This window comes from Falco cherrug, chromosome 12, assembly GCF_023634085.1.
Source record: "Falco cherrug isolate bFalChe1 chromosome 12, bFalChe1.pri, whole genome shotgun sequence".
Taxonomy (NCBI): Eukaryota; Metazoa; Chordata; class Aves; order Falconiformes; family Falconidae; genus Falco; species Falco cherrug.
In genome coordinates this window covers 5,143,713-5,163,054 of record NC_073708.1, presented here as the reverse complement: position 1 = coordinate 5,163,054, position 19,342 = coordinate 5,143,713, and the positions used below count along the sequence as shown (strand labels likewise).

Here is a 19,342-nt window from a genome sequence, read left to right as displayed (position 1 = left end):
ACGTGACCGCCGCCAGCGGTATATAAGGGGCGCGCAGGCCCACCGCCGGCCTTTTAGTTCCGTGGAGGCGTGGGGTGTGGTGGTTTTTTGCCGCCCGGCCGGTGAGTGGGGGGTAGCAGGATTCGTGCCTGCTGTGGGCCCGCGCCGCTCCGGGGGTTGATGCGCGGGCGCTGCCGATGGGGCTTGATCCGCGATGGGCGCTGGCGGGGAAGGATGGGGGCGGATTGAGTCGCCGGGGCCCGACCTGCGGCCTAGGCCGCTGGGGCAATGTGAGGGGACTGGCCTCGTGGCGGCCCGGACGGGGCTGGGCTGGCAGCGGCGGGCGCTTGTGCGGGAGAGGGGAGCCCCCCCGAGCTGCGGACGGAGGCCGCCGGTGCAGGCCCGGCGGGGAGGGCAGGGCAGCGCCCCGCGTGTGAGCGCTGCGGCCTGGGCTCCGGGCTGGCGGCCCGGGGTGCCTGCTGAGGCGGGGTTTCCCTTACCGAGACTCGCCTGGGAGCCCTTTTCCCGTGGGAAATACTCCTGAAAGGTGGCGAGCTGGCATGTGCCTGCCGCAGAGATTAGCGCTAGGGCTTCCCCCCCCCCCGCCCACAGCTTCTGCACTAGACTTCAAGAAGTGTTGTGCCAAATGTATTGTTGTAGGATTAAGGGTTACCCGCTCCTCTGTTAAGCTAATGCTTGGAAGCAGCTGCCAGGCCGGGGAGGGCCATTTCATTATGGGGGAGGTGGAGGTTGTCCCCTGCAGAACATCTTATTAGTAGATGAGGAGACGGCCTTCCCTGTCTCGTGATCTCTGGGCAATAGTTAACTTTCTAAGTGTTACAGCTAAAGGCCTCGTGTTAACAAAGTAGTGTGTTAGCTCACTTGGAGTTCCACGTGCCTGCACATGATGAAAACTATGTTGGTAGGGACATCTGAGAGGGTGATGAATACCAACATATCTGAGCTGGGCATGGAGTAGTGTGTGGTGATGTACCTGGGATGGCTGAAACGCTGCACAGTCCTTCCTGAGCAGCCAGAGGAAGTTTGGGACTGGTTGACTCTGTGGTTATGTGCTGGAATTGAAACTAGAAAATTAGCAAGTCGGGTGGTTCTGTCCTGCTTAAAAATAGGAGCTAGCGGTTATTTTTGTGGCCTTGTCTCTTCAAAGGCCTGATGTGTAGATGGCATCAGGTGAGAGCTATAAGGTTGAATTTTACGTAGTTTTCAAAGAGTATGTGAACATCTTCATTCTTAAAACTTACAGATGCTTTCTTGTTTACAGTTTAAGATGCATCAGCTACACTTTTCGCATTTACAGCTGCAAAACAGGTAGGTGTTGCTTCTGAAATAGTTTAAATGAAGAAATAATGTGTGGTGCACTTAACAGTAACTGGCCTGGAGTAGTGTGGTGTCTCTTCAGGCACCTCACTCTTCTACTGGGAAGTCACCTGTTTCTCTGTATTGGAAAGTAGATGTGGGGCTCCTGTTTCTGAACCACCCTGTATTCAGACTACAATAGTACCTACCCTAGGTGCCTTTTTTCCTTCACTACTGCTGTTTCGTCATCCACAGCAATAGTTTGTTTGGAGAAAAGTGCCTGATGCATGCTTGAAAAAACATGTAGCTGTCAGGATTGATGTTGACTAAATCAGAGAGCCTATGATGGTTTCAGTACAAGAGTAGTGGACAGAAGTGATTTCTGAAAACCCTGTGCTGAGGCTTTTTTTCTGTGCTTAGTGTTGCTGCCAGGGTACTACCTAGTTCTACAAGCATCTGAAACTGTTGCCTCTCTTCCAGATCTGCCACAGAGTATGGGGACCTGATGCTACTTCACAAGGTAAAAAGTACTTATTGAAAATTCAACATAGTGTCTTCTAATACCATCATCAGCAGGCAGACTTTATTCTTGGAGCCAAGTTCTCCCTGTGGTGCCACAATGATGACATTTATTTGCTACTCTTGACCTAGAGGATGACGAGCACTTTTACCACCATAACTTTCCGCTGAGGCACGACAACTGAGAACTCCCCCGATGTTTTGACTTCTGAATATAGTGTTCATAAGCTTCTTTCTTACAGGATCTGAATCATGCACTTGGAAGACTTGCAGAAGAAACATCACCTGGTGAGAAATGTGTAGTCTGTATATGGGATTTCTTCCATGGAGCTGCTGAAACACTGCAGTGGAAAGGATGGGCTGTGTAAAGTGGGAGGGCAGTACTTTGGGATTAATTTTCTCTTTTGGAATTAATTTGCAGAAAGATTTGATAACTTGCTAGTATTCAAAAGCTTAAATATTTCTTTGTTTTATTTGGAGAACTTCAATTTTTCAAAGCTGTCACAAGAGGTGATTGCTTGGTACTGTTGTTCCAAAGCAGATACAGTGATGATGGCATAGTTCAGCAGAATATCCTGTGACGAGTAGAGTTTTGTCTTTCGCTCCTGTCTGATGTATCTAGCTTTTGTGATCTCTTGGTAGGAGTTGTAGGCTCGGCCACAAAAGCTGAGGCAATCTGTTTTTCCGCTTTGTTGCAGGTGTTGGGAGATGAAGTGATAAGCTGTGCAAGGTAACTATTGTATTGCCTGTATCTGTAAAAACTAATTTGTATCTCTGATGTGTGAAAAGGCTGTGTGTGATGACTGCATAGTTCAGCAGATGACCCGTGGTGATCATACTGCAACTGTCTTTCGCTCCTATCTGATGCAGCCTCCTGTACCTTTAGGCAGTTAGACAACTTATGTGGAAAACTGAGAGTGAAACTACTTTTGCTTCATAAATGTGTTTTGAAAATATCTTGGTTGATCTGGTGTTAGTGCTTCAAGTTGTATAGAAGTGTTTTGTTTCTTTGCAGGCTGCTCTGGACAGAGGATGCCTGTGCCTCTAGTTTGAGAAGCTGTTTAACCTGTTACTGATCTTGGTGCCTAATTGAAGGTAATTGAAAAACACTTTTAAGATTTATGCTATGTTTGAGCTTCAGAGTTTGCTTTTGGAGATAAGAGGGTCTGAAAATCTATTTTGTTTCTGGAAAATCTGAAGCCAAGATACTAGTATTTGTAAGCTGCCTTCAGATCCCTTGTGTTTAACAATAAATGTGTTTTGTAGTCTTAAAGATGTGTAGAATCGGCCTGTTGAGACAAAAATGGTGAATGTGGCAGTACAATGAACTTGATACCTGAAATGTTCTTCCTGTTTTAGTCCAATTTAGATGTTTATGCCTAGTGCATGTTGCTGAACTTTGCAACTGAGAGGCTTGCTCCTTTCTGTAACATCAGCAGTCTTTGGAGTGAAGGAATTTGTGTCTCAAGGATGTTGAATGCTGGGGGATGGCTTTACACCCTCCTTGTGGAGGGGATGGGAGTGTTGCAGTATACTGTAGATGATGTTGAATCAGGTCTCTGATCCTGATGAGGACACTTAACTAAGTGCTGATACAGTATTTCAGTGGAATTGTTCTTAAATGAAAACTTTCTGCTGGACCCTGTCTAACAGCAAATTTTCCTTTGCAGGCTTCCAGTGTGTTTCTCATTGGGTGTAAGTACTTTTAACTTTGCAAGTATTGGCATAAAAAAAAATGCCTAGAAGTGAAGTATTTAACTGCATGTGAGCTGTGGGGGTGGTGGTGCAAGGGGCCACTGTTGGCTGCTGCGTGCATCTTGTCCAAAATGGGAGGATGTTTAAGGGGAGAACTGCTAGGCAAGGCCCGGCAGTGTGAGCTGCAGTTGCTCTGGTGGCACTATTTGTGTGTTTGCCCCCTTCCCTGTAGCAGTCTTAGCCTAAAGCAGATAGCTGTCCAGTGCCTGTGAGCTGCCTGCGTGATGAGATGTGACTACCTTGACTTCAATCATGGAGGTCTCCTATTAGCTCTATCTGACTTCAGGCACCTGACTAGATTTCATCCTTGCGTGCTTGTTTGTGCGCTGTCCTGATGCCTTGCTTTGTTCCAGGGCTGGCATGCTGGAGCTGGGAAGTGGTGCAGTTACTAGTGCTACCAGTGAAAGTAAGTTGCTGGCAAATGTGTGTGACTGGTTGGAACTGTGTGATAGGGGATGGGGAGGTTGCTAGATGCTGGCTTCTAATCGCAGTGCAGGTGCAGTGTTAAGCAGAAGGTTCCTGCAGGATTCTTGCCTCTCCCAATAGATCACAGGTTACCAGCAGCCTGCAGGGCTCGCTCACCCAAGGTGCCAGGGACTGAATCTCATACTTCATGACCAAGATAGTGATGATCGTAACAGTAACGGACAGAGGAGTTTCTGGAAGCCTTAATGAGGCTTTAGAAGCAACATCAGTATCAGACTGATGTTTCATTTTCTTACATGTATCCTAGGTTTGAGAATGGAAGAACTGCTGAGTACTTAGACAAATGAAACTTACCAAGTAAGAAGCTTGCTTCTCAGTTGCCATAATTTTTTTACTATTTGAAAATGTTAACTCCTTTCTGTAACTGAAAAGAAAGTGTGGGCCAGTTGAAATACATAACTGCTATGGACTACCTGACTTTCTAGTTAAGTGTGGTAGCCTGACAGTGCAGAGCTTGTGCTAACCAAAGACCATACAGTTACTTGCTGTTTTAACTTTTTGCTGGTTAAGTAGTGGGGGTTTTGCAGGGAGTAGCACTGATCTTCAGCAGTTGGAAGTAATGTGGTAAATTACCTCAACAGCTAGGTTAGAGATTTGATGTGAATGAACATGTGGGTGGGGGTAAGGTCTGAAATACTGAGGCTGAGTCCTCTTAAGAAACAAAAGTAACAAAACATTAACCTTCTCTAAGCGTGTGTACTGTTCATGATGAATAATTCTAAGCAATGGGAATCTCTCTGAGAGAGGCTGAGGAGGACTTCTATGCTGAAACAGTACCCATGTGCAAACTGACTCTTGAAGCTCTGCCAAGGAGAGTGTGTTAATAAAATTTCACTTGTTACAGGGTGAAGCTGCTGGGGAGTTTGTGTGAGAAACAAGTAACTTAAGTCTGAGGTAAGTGTAGAGTACTTGGATTTTGGTAATTACTGGAATACGTGTCTTTGTGCTAAATGCCTAGACAGGGGTGCCTAAAATTAGTCCAATAATAAATCCGATCTTTCCTTTGTTGTATTCTTTCTCCTACTCTGCTACTGTGGGAATAAAAGTGTTGTGCTTGAAGGAAGAATGCACTTCTATGCAGTTCTGAATTTGACTTGAAAAAGGGCTGCTTTTGTGCAGATCCCCTGACAATTCCTGAACTGTGGTCAATGGTGAATTTGAGTTGTTTGTATGGACAGAAGGTGTGGCCTCAATGACTAAAAACTGTGTTTATTGCTGGTTTTCTTCACACAATGGAAATAGTAAAGGAGCTGGATCAGTGGAGACCACTTAGTCAATACATTGTTGATTATGTAGTAGTGCAAAACGCATCAGCAAATGTAACTCTGACAACTCACATCCGATGTATCCAATTAGTCTGAACTGACCCTGTAATGCTGCACTTAAACTAAAAAGAAGACACAACCCTATATGCTGTGGTTGTCACTACCCAGGATTTTTTGCTGATCTTGGTTACATTGGCCATATACAAATTTAAGATTAAGTTGTAATGATTACTGCACAAACTTGTTTCCTCCAACAAGCCTGGCTTTCCTGTCTATAGGTTTTCAAGATGATTTCTATGGGACTTCTGTTTTAGGTATCAAAACTCAGTGGATACAGCTATGTTGGGGAGAGACAGTATCAAAAAACTAGTAACATTGTAATTTTCCCCAGTTATTCCAGTATTAGTAATTTAGTATTTCCAATCTAGTTAGGATTTGTAAACTTTGTATTTGGTGTTGGGTGTTGCAAGCTGAAGTTCTTGTCAGCTGCCAGCCGAAACGTAGCCTCTTTGTAGATAAAATTGGTTTGGTGAGTAGAATTTCATAGATGAGTAATTTAACTTGGATATAGTGATGTCCGTTATTCTGAAACAACTTCTTTTTCAGGAAAGGACTGTGCTGTCTGCAACCTCATTAGGTAAGATCACACAGCAGATGAATTGTTTAAAAATTTCTGGGAATATTTGTACCCACTGATGAAACTTGATTCTGCCAGATGAATTACTATGATATTACAATTTCCGTTCCACTTTTGTCTGAGGTTACAAAGCTGCTGTGAAGCTTTTAGCAGTTGTGCTGCTGCATATGTTAATTGTGTTTTCTTGCTTTAGGTAGGGAGGCAACTTCGAAACCACTGTATAAAAAACTGAGAAGGTGAGTGTAACTGGAGTAATAATGAAATTTATTTGCTGGAACAAATGATGATAAAAACCTTAGCTTGAACTCTCTCTCTGAACAGAGATGAAAATCTAAGGTCTGAGGTGTTCTCAGCAAGCTTCTTGTGCTGGTTTGGTGCCTTACAATGGTTCTTATGTCTGTCTTAATAGGTGGAAGATTGCAGAATAATAGGTTACACTTGCATGAACAGCATTTAAGCCAAGGGGTTTTTTTACCACACTGATATTTTTTGCCTGATACTGATTGGAACCAATAAAAATCTGTAAACTCTACCTGTTGTTGTGAACTGCTTTGTGACTTGAACTGCTTGCTGTAAAACAGCTCTGGGCTGCTTTACAAGAGCTTCAAATGGTTGATTTAGAGCAGGGACTAAACTACTTTATATGGTAGTTCTGCAGGTGTCTTAACTCTAGGTGGCAGATACTGCTAGTGTGCAGACTGCAGTTGACCTGACCAATACCAAGAATTTGACAAAGCTAAATAATTGTAGTAATTAGTGGCTTATAGGTGAGAGCTAAACACTACTTTTGTATTTGCTCCTAAAACTACAGGCCACCAGTAAGTTTGGTGTTACATGTACAGATGCAGGTGTGCATAGAGTAAGCATACACCTTGGAGGCTCAGCCCTCTTCTGCTGGACTCCTGGTCTAACCTGATCACTGGCATTAGTCTGGAGGAAAAGAGCATTCAGCCTCCATGAGGGCAAAAAAAAATACTTCAGTGAAGAGGTGGTTGATTTTGATAGTACTACTTTTTAAAGTTAACTGCTTATGAGGCACTAAGGCCTGCTAAGGTATTCCTGCTTGGGTTTCTTGGAAAAAATAACTTTCCCCATCTTTCTGTTGTCTTGGGAGTTCCATCAGTACGCGAAAAATCAGCTCTATGAAGAACTGATTCTCCATAACACTTGAGCTATTGCTGTAGCACTTTAAATGAGAAGTTAAAGCTTAGACATTCAGACTGTTCTGCAGGAATATTTTTCAGATTAGTGTTCCCTGGAACCTTAAGAGCAATATCTCCTGCTCCAGCTGGTACAATATATGTCAAGTTACATCTCATAGAAAGAGCTTAAATCTTCTTGGCCAGAACAGTATTTCATCCTCAAGAAATGAGTTAGACATGATTCTGTGTCCATGTGCAAATTAAATCTCTTCTGCACTAAAGCAAAAGCCATTATTAAGGTCTGTTTTCATCCAGAGCTGATTAGTAGCCTCTTAGTATTCCCCCCAGCATTATTATTTTTTAAAATACCACACTTCATTGTGCCTGTTAAAGAGCTTGAAGGGACTGTCATAGCCTGCAGTGTAGAAGAAGTCTTCATGGAATGGTTGGCCTCTGTTTCTTAAGATTCTGGCCAAGACTTCAGCTTCCTCAGCGTATTTCTCTGGGGAAGCAAATCCACCGAAGGACCTGGTAGGAGTGAAAAGGGAGGAGTTAAGAGTTTGAGCCCCCCTGCTGCTTCTTTTCACAGAAGGGAGCTCCAGACTTAAAAAAAAAAAAAAATTAGTGTTTAAACACTTGTGGTACAGCAGAACTAGCTGTTCAGGAGTATATGGCTGTATTTGTTACTTTAAAAAGTAGCATTTAAAAACAGAACAACCCACACCTAAGTTGCTTGGAATTATGAGAGCATTAGCTGGCATGGACTGTTGCCTGTGGCTTTGATAGAGGCAGAGGGGGGCAAGTATAGCTTTGGGCGCTTTTCATGCGATGAGAGAACTGCCGTGTTCTGTGGAAGTTCAGGGCTCAACAGCAGGATATATCCATGGTTAAAAATAAGCTGTATGAAAAATTAGTTCAGACTCCTAGTAGATCAACTCCTTTCAGTAGCTGCCTTTGTCAGCTGTGCTGGTGCTGCTTACCGAACAAAGATGGCTGCTGCCTTCCTCTCTTCAATGAACACATCTGAGTCGGTGGGCTGTGGTGGGGAGTCCTGGTGTTCAAATGGCACAAAGAAAGAGATCTTGAAGTCTGCGCAGCCAGATTTTATCAGGCATGTCACTGGTACAGTCATGTCGATCTTCATTTCTAGAGGGGGGGTGGGGGAAAGAAATTGTCTAAGCTGCAAGCAAAGACAGTGCCTGAATGCTGCTGTGAATGGCAGTGCAGGCTTATCCTAAAAGCAGGTGGTCAAGCAGCCTCATGGCTGTAATGGCTTAGTGGAGTTACAAGGGTGTTAGACCCAGAAGGGGAACTGCTGCATCCTGTAGCTCATCTACTGCTTTATACTATTCGGCTTCATCTCCTGTGTGTGCTTCTTGCAGTTTAAAATCGGCACGCTACCTTTTTCATTCTTCCCTTGGATGTAGTGGAAGAGTTTCCAGAAGCCCTGGCGCATCGCCTCCTTCTGGGTTTCTCCCCTAATGACAGTGCTGACCCACTTGGCTGTCTCATACTGACGCAGTTCGTAATCCTTTGCCTGAAAGGTAGCAAAAGTAACCATGAGATGAATATTAAGCATAACAAATTAATAGCTGCTTTTCCCAAACTGGCATGAAAATACTGTTGCAATGAGATAACACTGGGTGTCCTTTGCTGCAGGCACTAGGCACACCCCCAATGTCCAAAGTGTTTGAAGCCTCCCTTGCAAAACCATGCTGTTCTGCTTTAGGCTGAGCTCTGCAGAGCTTGGAAACACGTGTTCCTCTGCCCCTTTACAATGAGGTGTGAATGGTGTGTATAGCGACTTCCCAGCTCCTCCATGCTCATCAGACAGAATCCCAAATCCACCTTGGCTCTGCAGCACCCTGACTGCAGAGAGCTCTGCTCCCCTGGCCTTCAGCCTTTACCGTCATCTCTGCTGAGCTCCACCGAGGGGACTGCAGATCCAGGGACAGAAACGTTTGCTTGAAGGATTTGATCATCTTGCCAGAGCTGAAAGGCAGACACAGTTCATTGGCCTCCCAACCAATACAGTATGAATGGGGCAGAAGAAACCCCTAGGGCTTTTCTGCCTGATGTTTCAGTTGTCCCTGAAATTGTGAAAGGCTTATCCCTAACGGTTCAACAAAAAGGGCTGAAATCCTTTTAGCCCTGAAGGAACCAGGGAGAACCAGGACCAAGAAACAAACTACTTCCAGGCTGGTGTGGGGGTGTTCCTCCTTCAAGGTATTCTACCTTAGTGAGACCATTTCCTGGGTGCAAAACAGAAGGTTGGAATCCTACAAGTGGCACGTCTGTGTAGATGCACAAGTAAAAAGGACTCGCAGAGTTCAGCCAGTTTGCTCCTGGATGAGAAGGCATGGGTGGTGATGGTATTGACACTGCCTGTAACTTTATTGGGCCTCTCATAATAGCTGATGCCTTTCTTAAAGGCCTTTAGCCCCAGAGTCCTGTGAATAGAGGAGATTTTCTGTGTTTATGAATATGTAGCTACTTGCCCAGGGAGCCTTCACGGAAGGAAGAAGCTGAAAGCGTGAAAACACTCAACTTCCTCTTACTATCCTAAAACAAAGCGAGACGAAATAATCAAAATCACTATTGAAATAAGTGCATCTGGTTAAAGTCTTGAGATTTTAGGAGCTTTGATTTTGGATTTTTGTCATTGCCGGGCAGATTGTAGCCCATAATCTATATCCTGAGAAAGTCTCTGCTTTCTATTAAGTTACAATGTCCTTTGCACTTCACATTGCAACAACATAATGTAGTTAATTCAGCAGTTATCTTGATTCCTAGATCATAGAATGTTGTCTTCTCAGAGTATAATTTAATTGCATGTTTCCTGGGTAACAGCAGACTTTGAGATTATTTTTTATTTCTCTATCTCCTCAATTGTTTATAGCTACCCATACAACAAGAAGCCACTCTCCTGTCACTCAAGGCTCTACTTTCTCCATGGGCTTTTAGTATTAGCACAGCATATGCTGCCTGCAGTAGTAGTGGTACAGCATGTCTGAGTGGCAAGGGGAAATCCTGCCACCTAGGACTGCCGGCAGCGGCACTGTCTGTTCTTGAGGTCCAGAACAATGTTCTGGGTTGCGGTGGTATCTTAAATAGGAGTGATGGACCATTCGTAATCTGTGGTAGGCGTTTTTAAAGCCTTTAAGGTATGCCATCTTAAACATGGTTTGTGAATATAAGACCATGGCTGCTTTTGTAAAATCAAGAACTGCCTTGTGCTACTTGACTGCTTTCTTCACTGTTTCTGTTTTCTTCTGACATGCAGGCCACTGTTGAATGCTATTAATCCCGCTCTATACTCTGGTTTAGAGGTGGCTACAAGGAGTTTTCTCTTGGGCATCTATGAGGTTGAGAAGCTTTAAAAAAATACACCAAAAAATCCAAAACAAAAAAATCCACAAAACACCAAAAACCTGATGGCACTGATTTCGCTTACAATCCTTAAAGTAAGCAGTGAACTGGGCACTCGCGTGCTGAGCTTTTTCTAGCAGCTCCTTCAGTTGTCACTGTAGAGCAAGGGAGGATCAGAGGACCATGTAGCAGGAGACTGATGCCAGCAGTTAAAAGCAGGTGCTGTCCCCTGCCCTGTCCCAGCCTGAAGATACATCTTCAGCAGTCTTTACCAGAATGACTCACCACCGGGGACTCTGGTGCACGGTCCCCAGCTGGACAGTTTTACTCTAAAAACCTCTGTGTCAATAGTATTTACAAGTCAACGAAGCATAACAGTAAAGCAGGAATGCAATCATTTTATTAGAAGCAAATGTGAGGAATGTTACTGAAAATTCCTGTATTTTTTTTTTTCAATCCGTTGCCATTTCAAAGGCAAAGATGCTGCTCCTTTGCTGTCACTTCACTTTCCATTTCGCCTTGCTACAACTTGACATTGCTTCCTTTTATGTGCTGTCTGGGTATGTTAGAAAGCAGGGAAGTAAGCATTTCTCTGTCTCAACGCATGCTGTTGTAGTAGCTGCAGTGTGAGCTGGCTTGTCTCTGTACTTGCCGGTTCCAACCCCTCCCCAACACACCTGCTCTTAACTGCTGGTGAGATGGCTCACAGCTCTGTCTTTTATAACTTTGTGGCCAGTACTGTGGGTGACCACATGTAAGAAGTATTTTTGAATTACACGAAACAAATGGGGGTTTTTTGGGGGGAAGACAAACTGAGAAGAATCCTCCAAATATTTACAGTTGAATGAATTTTCAGATCTACAGGAAAGCTTAAGCTTTGAGATTTCCATCTGCTTATATAAATATTACTGGAGGGTGTTTGGGCTTTTTCTGCAGCTGTTAATACACAGGCCAAAGGGACAGAAAGCATAGTAGGCATTTTTACAGGTTACTGATGCCACAAGTAACTGTAACCAGAACATACCATTTCACAAGCCACTAATTATATTAAGAAAGTGGAGGAAGTAGATATACTTACGTTTTAAGCCGTCCTTATCCTTCCAGCTATCGCAGTCTGTCTGAGGCTGCACATACTCACAAGATGCTGCATGGCAGTGTTTATTTTAGTTTCATCAGACTCCGCCCATGCCTCAGCCTTACTGGTGGGAGATGCTGTTACAAAAACCAGAACGTTGTAGCCTTGTCCTCCTCTGGGTCTCATTGGAGAGCTCCCACACAGATGCCGAAAGCCCCACCCACACTGCCCACGAGGCAACGTTGGAGCCAGCGTGTGATCTGGCTCCATAAACAGTTTTGCACCCTTGTGTAACTTCCCCTGGTTTCCATGGCTTTGTTCCTACTTATGTCGGGGTCAGCAGTGGGCTTTGTGCTCTTGGGAGAAAGAATTTCACATAAATAATGTCTGTCCATGTCCCCCCTGACTCAGATTACATGAGAGTGATGGTACAGAATGGCAGCTTGTCCTTTTTACCCCGGGGTAAAATGGTAGGTAGAAATCTGGCTGCAAACTAAGCTGAGACCATCCTCACGAGATTTCTGCTGGCATGTTATGAAAGGCAGGCAGTGTTTTATAATGGCTGTCTGTTTTGAGCGGTATTTGAGACTAATCAGCCCCCTTAGCCCTTGGATATCTGCACAAAGGGGTTATACAAAGCTATTGTGAAATTATTTCCTGCTTGTAATACATAGAGTGAAGCTGAACTCTTCATTTAACCAGCCGCAATTCCAGACATACTTAGGTACCAGCACAATAGGGCAGATTAAACTTCACAGTTTGAGTCCTGAGAACACCTCCTGTGCTTGCCATGGTTTGTGCAAATTCCTTGCAGGCAAATTCAGCTAAGCTCTCTGGGACATTTGAAATCAATAGGCGGGATTGACTTTTAATAGGAAACATGCTTTGCTTGCACAGAACTTCGTCAGGATGCTGCGTGATACACTCCTATTCTGAAAGGAGAAATTAAAAACCCCAAAACCATGCCAAATAGCAATTGCAAACTTACCTCTAAAGCCACAAAGCTCTAAAGCCACAGAAGTGGGGTGGTGTAAAGAGTGTTTTAGTGAGGGAGCCTATTAGGACGTGCTAAGGCCTGAAATGCAGAACCATTTCTGTGCCTGCTTTGTACTTCTGTATTCCAGAGTAAACTTTCAGTTTTACTCGCGTTGTGTTTGGGTCAAACAGGAAGACCAGCAGGACATTTTGGAGAAAGAGAAGCTGCTGCTTGGTGGTCTTTGCTCAAGAGCTATGGGCGTGCACAGGCACGTGCTCGTGTAAGGTTAGCCGTTACATTTCACTTACACTCCAACATTCCTGTCAAGCGTGTACTAGTAATTATTTTCTACAGAGTAGAGAAGGCTATGTAAAAAACCATGATACCCAGCCGCAACAGTTTGGCAAATCTCCACAAATTTGCTCCAATCATGAGCACAGAGAAGGATTGCCTTGAAACGGGGGGCAATTAATCTGTGGATAAACACAAGCCCACTGTGGATTCTCATTTTGTTTCTGAAGCAGAGATGCCCAGAACAATTCCCCAGTCAGTTTGTATGTGCCCAGCTGATGTCCTGACAAAGAGCTAACTGTTCTGGTGGAGTAGCCCGAGGCTGGAGAACAATCATCAGTGTTTTCCAGAGAGGTTGTTTTCCAACACCCTTGTTTTTCACATATACATTGAGAGAACATGTCAACAGTTGGAAGAGTCAGTAGGGCAGGCATGAAGACATGTATTCTGTACATAACCCTATACATACCCAAACTGGGGAAGGGATTATGATGGAAGCTGACACACAGTTGAACTGGTACCTCCAAATAGGGGAAAGTCTGGGTGCACTATACTCTGTACCCCTTGCCCTTTTACACAGGAAAGTAACGTGAAAGAACTGTTTTAGCACCTTGAGGTTCCCAGTATTTTGCAGAACATATGGCAGGGAAGTTCAACAGCATCCATATATTGCTAGTTTGATGGCTATCTACTGCAGGGGGAAAAGCAAAACCAGACAGTAATAAAGGTTCATACTGCTTATATAAATACCATTTGCTATACCTCTAGTGCAAAGTGTTGCTGCCCACAGAGGAGCCCTAAATGCACTAATTAAACAGGCAGTAATTCTCAACAGTAGCCTATGACACTTCTGTTTTAATGTCATACATAATGTCTGGGACTTGACTGGTATTTTTTAGAATAGCTGGCAAAGCAATGTTTTTCTTTAGTTTTGCCTTAAACACAAGGAATAGAGATGATGGCACAAGCACATTAAAGCATGTGGTCTGTAGCTTAACTTTACTATTTTCAGCATGCGCCTCTGCACAGAACACCATAACGAACTTGTACTTAAGCAATGGCTTTTCAGGCTTGCAGCTTCAGTTGGATAAGGACAAACCTGTGATATGATCACTTGCAATTTCCATTTTTCCTCTTGATAGACCCTATCTATAACAAACACAGACCTTAGAAATGCTTGATGTCTGCTCTGTGGCGACGTTACAATGGCTGCTGTCAAATTCATGCAAATGTGTTGCAAGTTGCCTTTAGCCCTAGAAGCAAGCACAGATCGCTTGCACAAAAAATATAAATCTTTTCCATTGACCTAATTGTGTCAGGATTGGAGAAGCCTGGGAAAAAAGATGTTTTGTTACAGCATGGGTAGTGATAACTGTGAGTCATATTCTTGTAACTGACAAGTCTGTAGCGTAATATGAAAAAATTGTGTGTGAGGGACAGAGAGGGGTGCAGGTGTCTCCAGGCTGGCCACTCACATGTTCTAGCAAGTGATCTCAACCCAGATGCCCCAGGCAGTTTTGCACTTCTGCCTAAGCCTGTGAGAACATCAGTTGGCCCCGTGTTTGATAATGATTTTGATTTAAAAGAACTGAGATTCTTTATATCTAAATGGCATTTGCTTTTCTGAATGCACATTCAGATGATGCAGAAGCCCTTCATATCAAAGAAGTTGAGCATGTGATGTTACTGTAGTTACTGTAAATAACAGTCCAGGGCAACAAAATTGTCTTTATATGTTATTAGATGAACTGTGATTTTCTGCAAATTCATTTCTCAAAAGAAGGCTCTTATCTTTATCTCCTTGCTCTAAATGAAAGATAAGCCCTTCTAGCAAATTCTATTTTATATCTTATGCTCACTTGCAGCAAGGAAAATGAAGAAGCATAAGCATAGCAGCTTCTAAGGAAGCAGTTGAACGTACTATAGCGCTGTTCCAATGAGGTTCTATATTATCCTTTGCAAATTGTGGAAATGAAATCTCTGCTTTAACTCTGATAAGGTGGTAATTAGAACTTATGCTCTAACCTATGCATCTTATGTCAGCACACCAGTTTGTTACTGTTGGACTGGCCTTCAACCAAAAATCACTTGCTTTCTGGAGGTGCGTATGTGGATTTTGTCCATCTGCTTTTTGCCTGATTCCAGCTAATTTGTTAAAAAAGACACATGAAACTATTGCATCTCCCTGCTACTTCAAACAGCTGACTCAATGGCAGCATTACCTAAAATCTTGCTACATTAGTGGCTTTTTGCTCACTTCATCAGAGATTGCATGGAAATGACTGCTCTTGACCAAATAAAAAACTTCCTACATCCAACACCACTCCAGAGCACTTTTGACTTGGCATATTCCAAGATTTCTCTGATGAAGGTCACATTTTAGAATCATTCTATGTTTGGAGAATTAAACCTAAATTAATCTTTCCTTCCAGCTGCATGAAAAACCTTCCTAAACCTTTCTGTCTTCTGTCCATAGAGGCCAGAGAGAGAGACTGGAAGCTGTCTCAGCTTTATATACTGCTTTATTCACTTGGATTATTTCCAAAATAAGGGTTATTTTAAATATAGATCTGTTTAGGGATCTAGCTGTCAGCTGAACCCCACAAGTAATTGTCTCCATCCAAAACCACAGAAAACTTGCAGTTCTCTCTGAGTGCTGGAAGACGTGGAAGTGAATTCTTTCCCTACAAATCCATCTGCATTCTGCTATTGACAGATTCTTCTCAGAAACAAGAACGTGAAAGAAGATGAATTTTTATCTCCAAGATAAGAACATCTCATTCAGGGAAACAGGATTAAGGTCACATAGGTAACAATGTTTGCTAGAACAAAGCCTTGACACAAATCTATTTAATTGGCATTTTTTCTTTTTTAAATGGTATTTAACAATGACTTAAGCTATAGCCTAAGGTGAGAGAGAATACACTTTCTTTGCAAACAGGAGGAAAGAACCAGGCATCAATCATCTGAAAACATGACTCAGAGGGCTCAAAAAAACAGCCTTAAGGAGAATATTTACTGAATGTTTCTTATCAATAGGACAGTCCAGTATTTGAAGTCACTGACAACCCGTACCACAGATAATGCTCTCAAGCAGTACAGAGAAAGGGAGTAGTTAGCAAGCACGTGGCAGCCCAAGGCCTCTTACATCTCACCTGCTAGGCAGTCTCTCCAGATGAAGGTAGGAGTTCAGTGTCAGCTCCAGCAAGAATAATTTTTATATCTGCATCTTCCAGCAGATACCATCCAGATACCTTCTGTCCTGTCTCAGTGGGCAGGAACACAGTGGCTCTGCATTTTCTTTCTTCAATCCACCTTCCTAGACTTGTAAGATGATCTTTTCCTTTCTCTTCACCTGCTTTGGCCCCTACCTTCCCTTCCTCCCTCCTTCTCGTTCTCAGCTTTCTCCAGTCTATGTGCTGCATGGGGTGAGACCACCTGGCAGCTCCTCTGCCCAGGACCTTGGTTAAGGTCCTGACTGTGCTGAAGGGTCATTAAGAAATGATGTGAACAGCCCCACGAGTCTGAAGAAGTCCCAGGTATGCAGAAATTGCCCTAGAGAGCCCAGGGTTTCCATATGGAGTCCCGAGGACCTAAGGACATGTCCAGAAATGATGGAAACAGCCCCAGAGCATAAGGGTTCATTACTTAAATAAAATGCGCTCCTAAAATACTGTTTTCCACTTTTACCAAAAAGACATGAAGAGGTAACTGAAACTGAGCTAGTGAGCTTCTTGCTCGGAGCATCTCTGTTGTGACAGCTCTTCAGCAGTATGAGTTGAGGACCACTGTGGTACATACTGGGTAACGTGAAACAGAATTGGGTGGCGTGAATGTGAAGCCCTTGCAATCTAAGCGTGACAGTGTTTGTCAGCGCACAGGCGTTAGCAATGCATGCCTGTAGGAGCATGTTCTCTTTCTGGCCTGCCAATCCAACTCGCCACCTAAGCATAAATTGACCAGTTACCCTAGCTGAGCGTTTGTCTCCTAAGCTGCTTCCTGATCTTATTTGGGTATGGATCATACCAGAACTTCTCCCGTTCTCTAGCAGTGGGGATATTGGTAGTGGGTGTGGGGTTTCGGTAGGCATTTTTGTTACTTAGATTTGCAAGTAAGGCCTGCAGAGATGGATTTTTTTAAGAACCCAGTCTCTCTTTCACTCCTTTCCCAAGATGATCCAGTGCTGCATTCTGCAGCAGATGGCACTGTTATTTGTGTTCAGAGGTGAGTTTTACTTCAATACAAAAGTCCCTCAAACTCTTGGTTGGCAGTGATCACTTTAGCTCACTAATGGATCCAGTGTACCTTAGTAGTTCTCTGTTTCTAAAGCCTTACATTTCAATATACTCTAGTACCTATTAGTTGACTGTTAATGGGAAGATTAAATATTTAAGCACCCTAACATTTAAATTAACATCTTGGCATGTTAAAGATCTTTTATGCAGCAGACACACCAGTCTGAATGTCTGTGTAAGACAGTTAAGAAAATCCTAAATTAGTGATTCTCCAGGTTATGCTCAGTTCTAGAAGAGTTAAACTTGCAAGCTTTTGGGCAGAATTGCTATCCAACGATGCAGTTTAAAACTCAAATTTAAAATCTGCATTTCTTTTGATTTTTGCATCTTTCAATTTAGAGAAGAGGAGGTAGATGCTCTGCATGTAAGGACATCATGTCAGCCTCTCAGATGATGACCTTCTGAATACCAGCCAGACAAGACGAGATTTAACAGGATTTCATCACTTTCACACGTGTTGCCTTTTTGAATTTCTGCCATCATTTAGGCTTGCGCCCTTTGTATGTGTTCTGAAAATAGATTTGGACTGCCTTTGGAAGAATATTGTGTCTGGATACATTTATTTATTTCAGAGAGAAACAGAAGCAGAACTGTAGTTTAATTACGGCCAACCAGAACTGCGCTCATGGTAACCTGAGAAGTAGGAAAATCCAGATGTCAAAACAGTGTATAGGTAGAGAGAAGTGTAATTTGGGGAAACTAGAAGTAAAGGACGAGGGTGGTAAACTGTAGTCAGCGTAGAAAATGTTTGAAGTGTTAACACAGCAATGACAAAGAAGTCTGGAGGAAACTTGCAGGGCCTTTGGCTTTAGTAGTTAAGCTGCCTCAGCAAATCAGTTATTTGAGTAATGGAGTTCTTAGTAGATACGTGAATCCCCTATGTTGGCACATGGCCACAAAAAAGTGTTCATAACTTCCCTATTCAAAATTACCTTATGGGGTTACTTAGATAAGGTTTTGACATTCATGTTTATTTCTTTTCCTTAGAAAAATTGTTTAGATCTATAAAGCTGTGGTTTTATTCCTATACTTGTTTTGGAAAAATAGCAACTGATTTTTGTTGTTTTCACTGGTATCCTTATTCTCCTTCAAGCTTTGGCACCACTACACTTTACTGATTATTTCAGTGGGAAGCAGGAAGGCACTTTTCCGGTCACTGCACAGCATGCTGCAGCTGCAAATTGCCCAAAATTTACAATGCAGATTTTGGAACCTGAATGTGAGTTCATGTATTCAGATTTGCCTGAATATAAATTCCCACAGCCATTCAAGTCTTCCTGAATGTTTTGTTTTGGTTTTTTTTGTGTTTTCCCATTGGAAGGATATATTTGGCATTAAGCATGCACTTGAAATGAGTATAAAGGAGAAGAAGTATTTTAAATGGCAACAGTAAACTCGTTTCTTCTTTCTTTTATCCTTGAGACTCTGAGCTCACATACGCATCGTTGGGACTGCTGATTGCATGCGGTATGCTAGCACTCGGGACATTAGCATAAGAGGACATGCAGATATTCATTTGCTGGTGACTGCAGGAGGAATGAAGAGAGCTAGTGATTATCCACTGCATTACGTAGCACTGCTGAACTGGACCTGAGCTGTCCTCTAAACCCCTGTAGAATAACTTGGGTATTTGTTTTAGCTAAAGCACAGTTCTGTTTCCTTCTGGTAATAACATAGGGCTTTATCAGTGTAAATATCAGAGAGTCTTAGAATCTTTACCATCATTTCCTTAAATGCATTCCTTCCAAAGGTGAGCAAAGACTGCCCTCAAACATGAAACCTTCACCCAAGGACTGGGGGAGATGGATGGAGGCAGTGAGGGGAGTCAGAAACGGCGATCGAGGCTTTGAAAGATGTGGGAAGAGTCTCAACGGTGAACCAGCACTGAACGGGGGAGGTGATGAGCTGGGGCAACCCTAAAATTTTTCAGAATTTCTCTGAACTACTGTAAGATTTTAACCCACTACTCTAAGATTTTAATCCCCTCTAGGCAGCTCTAAATCACTGTCTACCTCTTCTAAATTGCTCTAAAAGACTGTCAGGACCTCTGTATTGCTGCAGTGAGGCAACTGCCGCAAAACAGGTGAAATTTACGCAACTCAAAGTGGTCTCTAAACCACTCTAAAACTCTTCTAATCAGCTCTAAACTGCCACTAAATGCTTCTAAACATCTCTAACAATATATAACCACTTCAAAAATGTCTTTATATATCCTGTAAACAGCTCAAAGATCTGA

The 19,342-nt window shown here is 43.1% G+C and overlaps 2 protein-coding genes and 7 non-coding genes across 19 annotated transcripts in view; 8 read left to right on the top strand and 1 right to left on the bottom strand.

Moving 5' to 3' along the window:
* The first annotated feature begins 14 nt into the window (after positions 1–14).
* NPL (N-acetylneuraminate pyruvate lyase) overlaps positions 15–19,342 on the top strand; it is a 35,371-nt gene continuing 16,043 nt past the window's right edge. For 4 of the 11 annotated variants that reach the window (XR_008734752.1, XR_008734753.1, XM_055724797.1 and 1 more), the window contains exons 1-10: positions 15–101; positions 1,262–1,308; positions 1,777–1,816; positions 2,058–2,103; positions 2,514–2,545; positions 2,831–2,910; positions 3,486–3,510; positions 3,924–3,976; positions 4,901–5,958; positions 6,152–6,194. Coding sequence is in view for 6 of the 11 variants with exons in the window: in XM_055724797.1 (XP_055580772.1) it covers positions 5,895–5,958; positions 6,152–6,194 (107 nt within the window). In the remaining 5 variants the exon portion in view is untranslated. The other 7 variants (XM_055724806.1, XM_055724804.1, XM_055724805.1 and 4 more) reach the window with 7 other exon arrangements.
* LOC114016975 (small nucleolar RNA SNORD74) lies at positions 874–951 on the top strand. The gene has a single exon (XR_003561760.1). It is a non-coding gene; the product is annotated as a small nucleolar RNA SNORD74 (small nucleolar RNA).
* LOC114016972 (small nucleolar RNA SNORD75) lies at positions 1,634–1,700 on the top strand. Its single transcript, XR_003561757.1, has one exon. It is a non-coding gene; the product is annotated as a small nucleolar RNA SNORD75 (small nucleolar RNA).
* On the top strand, positions 1,909–1,990 carry LOC114016969 (small nucleolar RNA SNORD24). Its single transcript, XR_003561754.1, has one exon. It is a non-coding gene; the product is annotated as a small nucleolar RNA SNORD24 (small nucleolar RNA).
* On the top strand, positions 2,354–2,436 carry LOC114016976 (small nucleolar RNA snR60/Z15/Z230/Z193/J17). The gene has a single exon (XR_003561761.1). It is a non-coding gene; the product is annotated as a small nucleolar RNA snR60/Z15/Z230/Z193/J17 (small nucleolar RNA).
* LOC114016970 (small nucleolar RNA snR60/Z15/Z230/Z193/J17) lies at positions 2,603–2,688 on the top strand. Its single transcript, XR_003561755.1, has one exon. It is a non-coding gene; the product is annotated as a small nucleolar RNA snR60/Z15/Z230/Z193/J17 (small nucleolar RNA).
* On the top strand, positions 4,754–4,832 carry LOC114016973 (small nucleolar RNA SNORD79). The gene has a single exon (XR_003561758.1). It is a non-coding gene; the product is annotated as a small nucleolar RNA SNORD79 (small nucleolar RNA).
* On the top strand, positions 6,009–6,084 carry LOC114016974 (small nucleolar RNA SNORD47). The gene has a single exon (XR_003561759.1). It is a non-coding gene; the product is annotated as a small nucleolar RNA SNORD47 (small nucleolar RNA).
* On the bottom strand, positions 6,103–12,538 carry HEBP2 (heme binding protein 2). The gene is made up of 5 exons (XM_027811222.2): positions 11,548–12,538; positions 9,008–9,092; positions 8,502–8,637; positions 8,081–8,246; positions 6,103–7,628 (listed from the first exon to the last, which is right to left on the bottom strand). The coding sequence occupies exons 2-5, from the start codon at positions 9,080–9,082 to the stop codon at positions 7,454–7,456; spliced, it is 552 nt and encodes a 183-aa protein (XP_027667023.1). The 5' UTR covers positions 9,083–9,092; positions 11,548–12,538; the 3' UTR covers positions 6,103–7,453.

Excerpts from the sequence above, each read along its gene's own strand:
- HEBP2 (XM_027811222.2), bottom strand. The coding sequence starts at position 9,082 with ATGATCAAATCCTTCAAGCAAACGTTTCTGTCCCTGGATCTGCAGTCC. Across the intron at positions 8,247-8,501 it reads CCAAGGGAAGAATGAAAAAG|AAATGAAGATCGACATGACT; the intron begins GTAGCGTGCCGA and ends CCCCCCCTCTAG. Across the intron at positions 7,629-8,080 it reads GCAGCAGCCATCTTTGTTCG|GTCCTTCGGTGGATTTGCTT; the intron begins GTAAGCAGCACC and ends CACTCCTACCAG.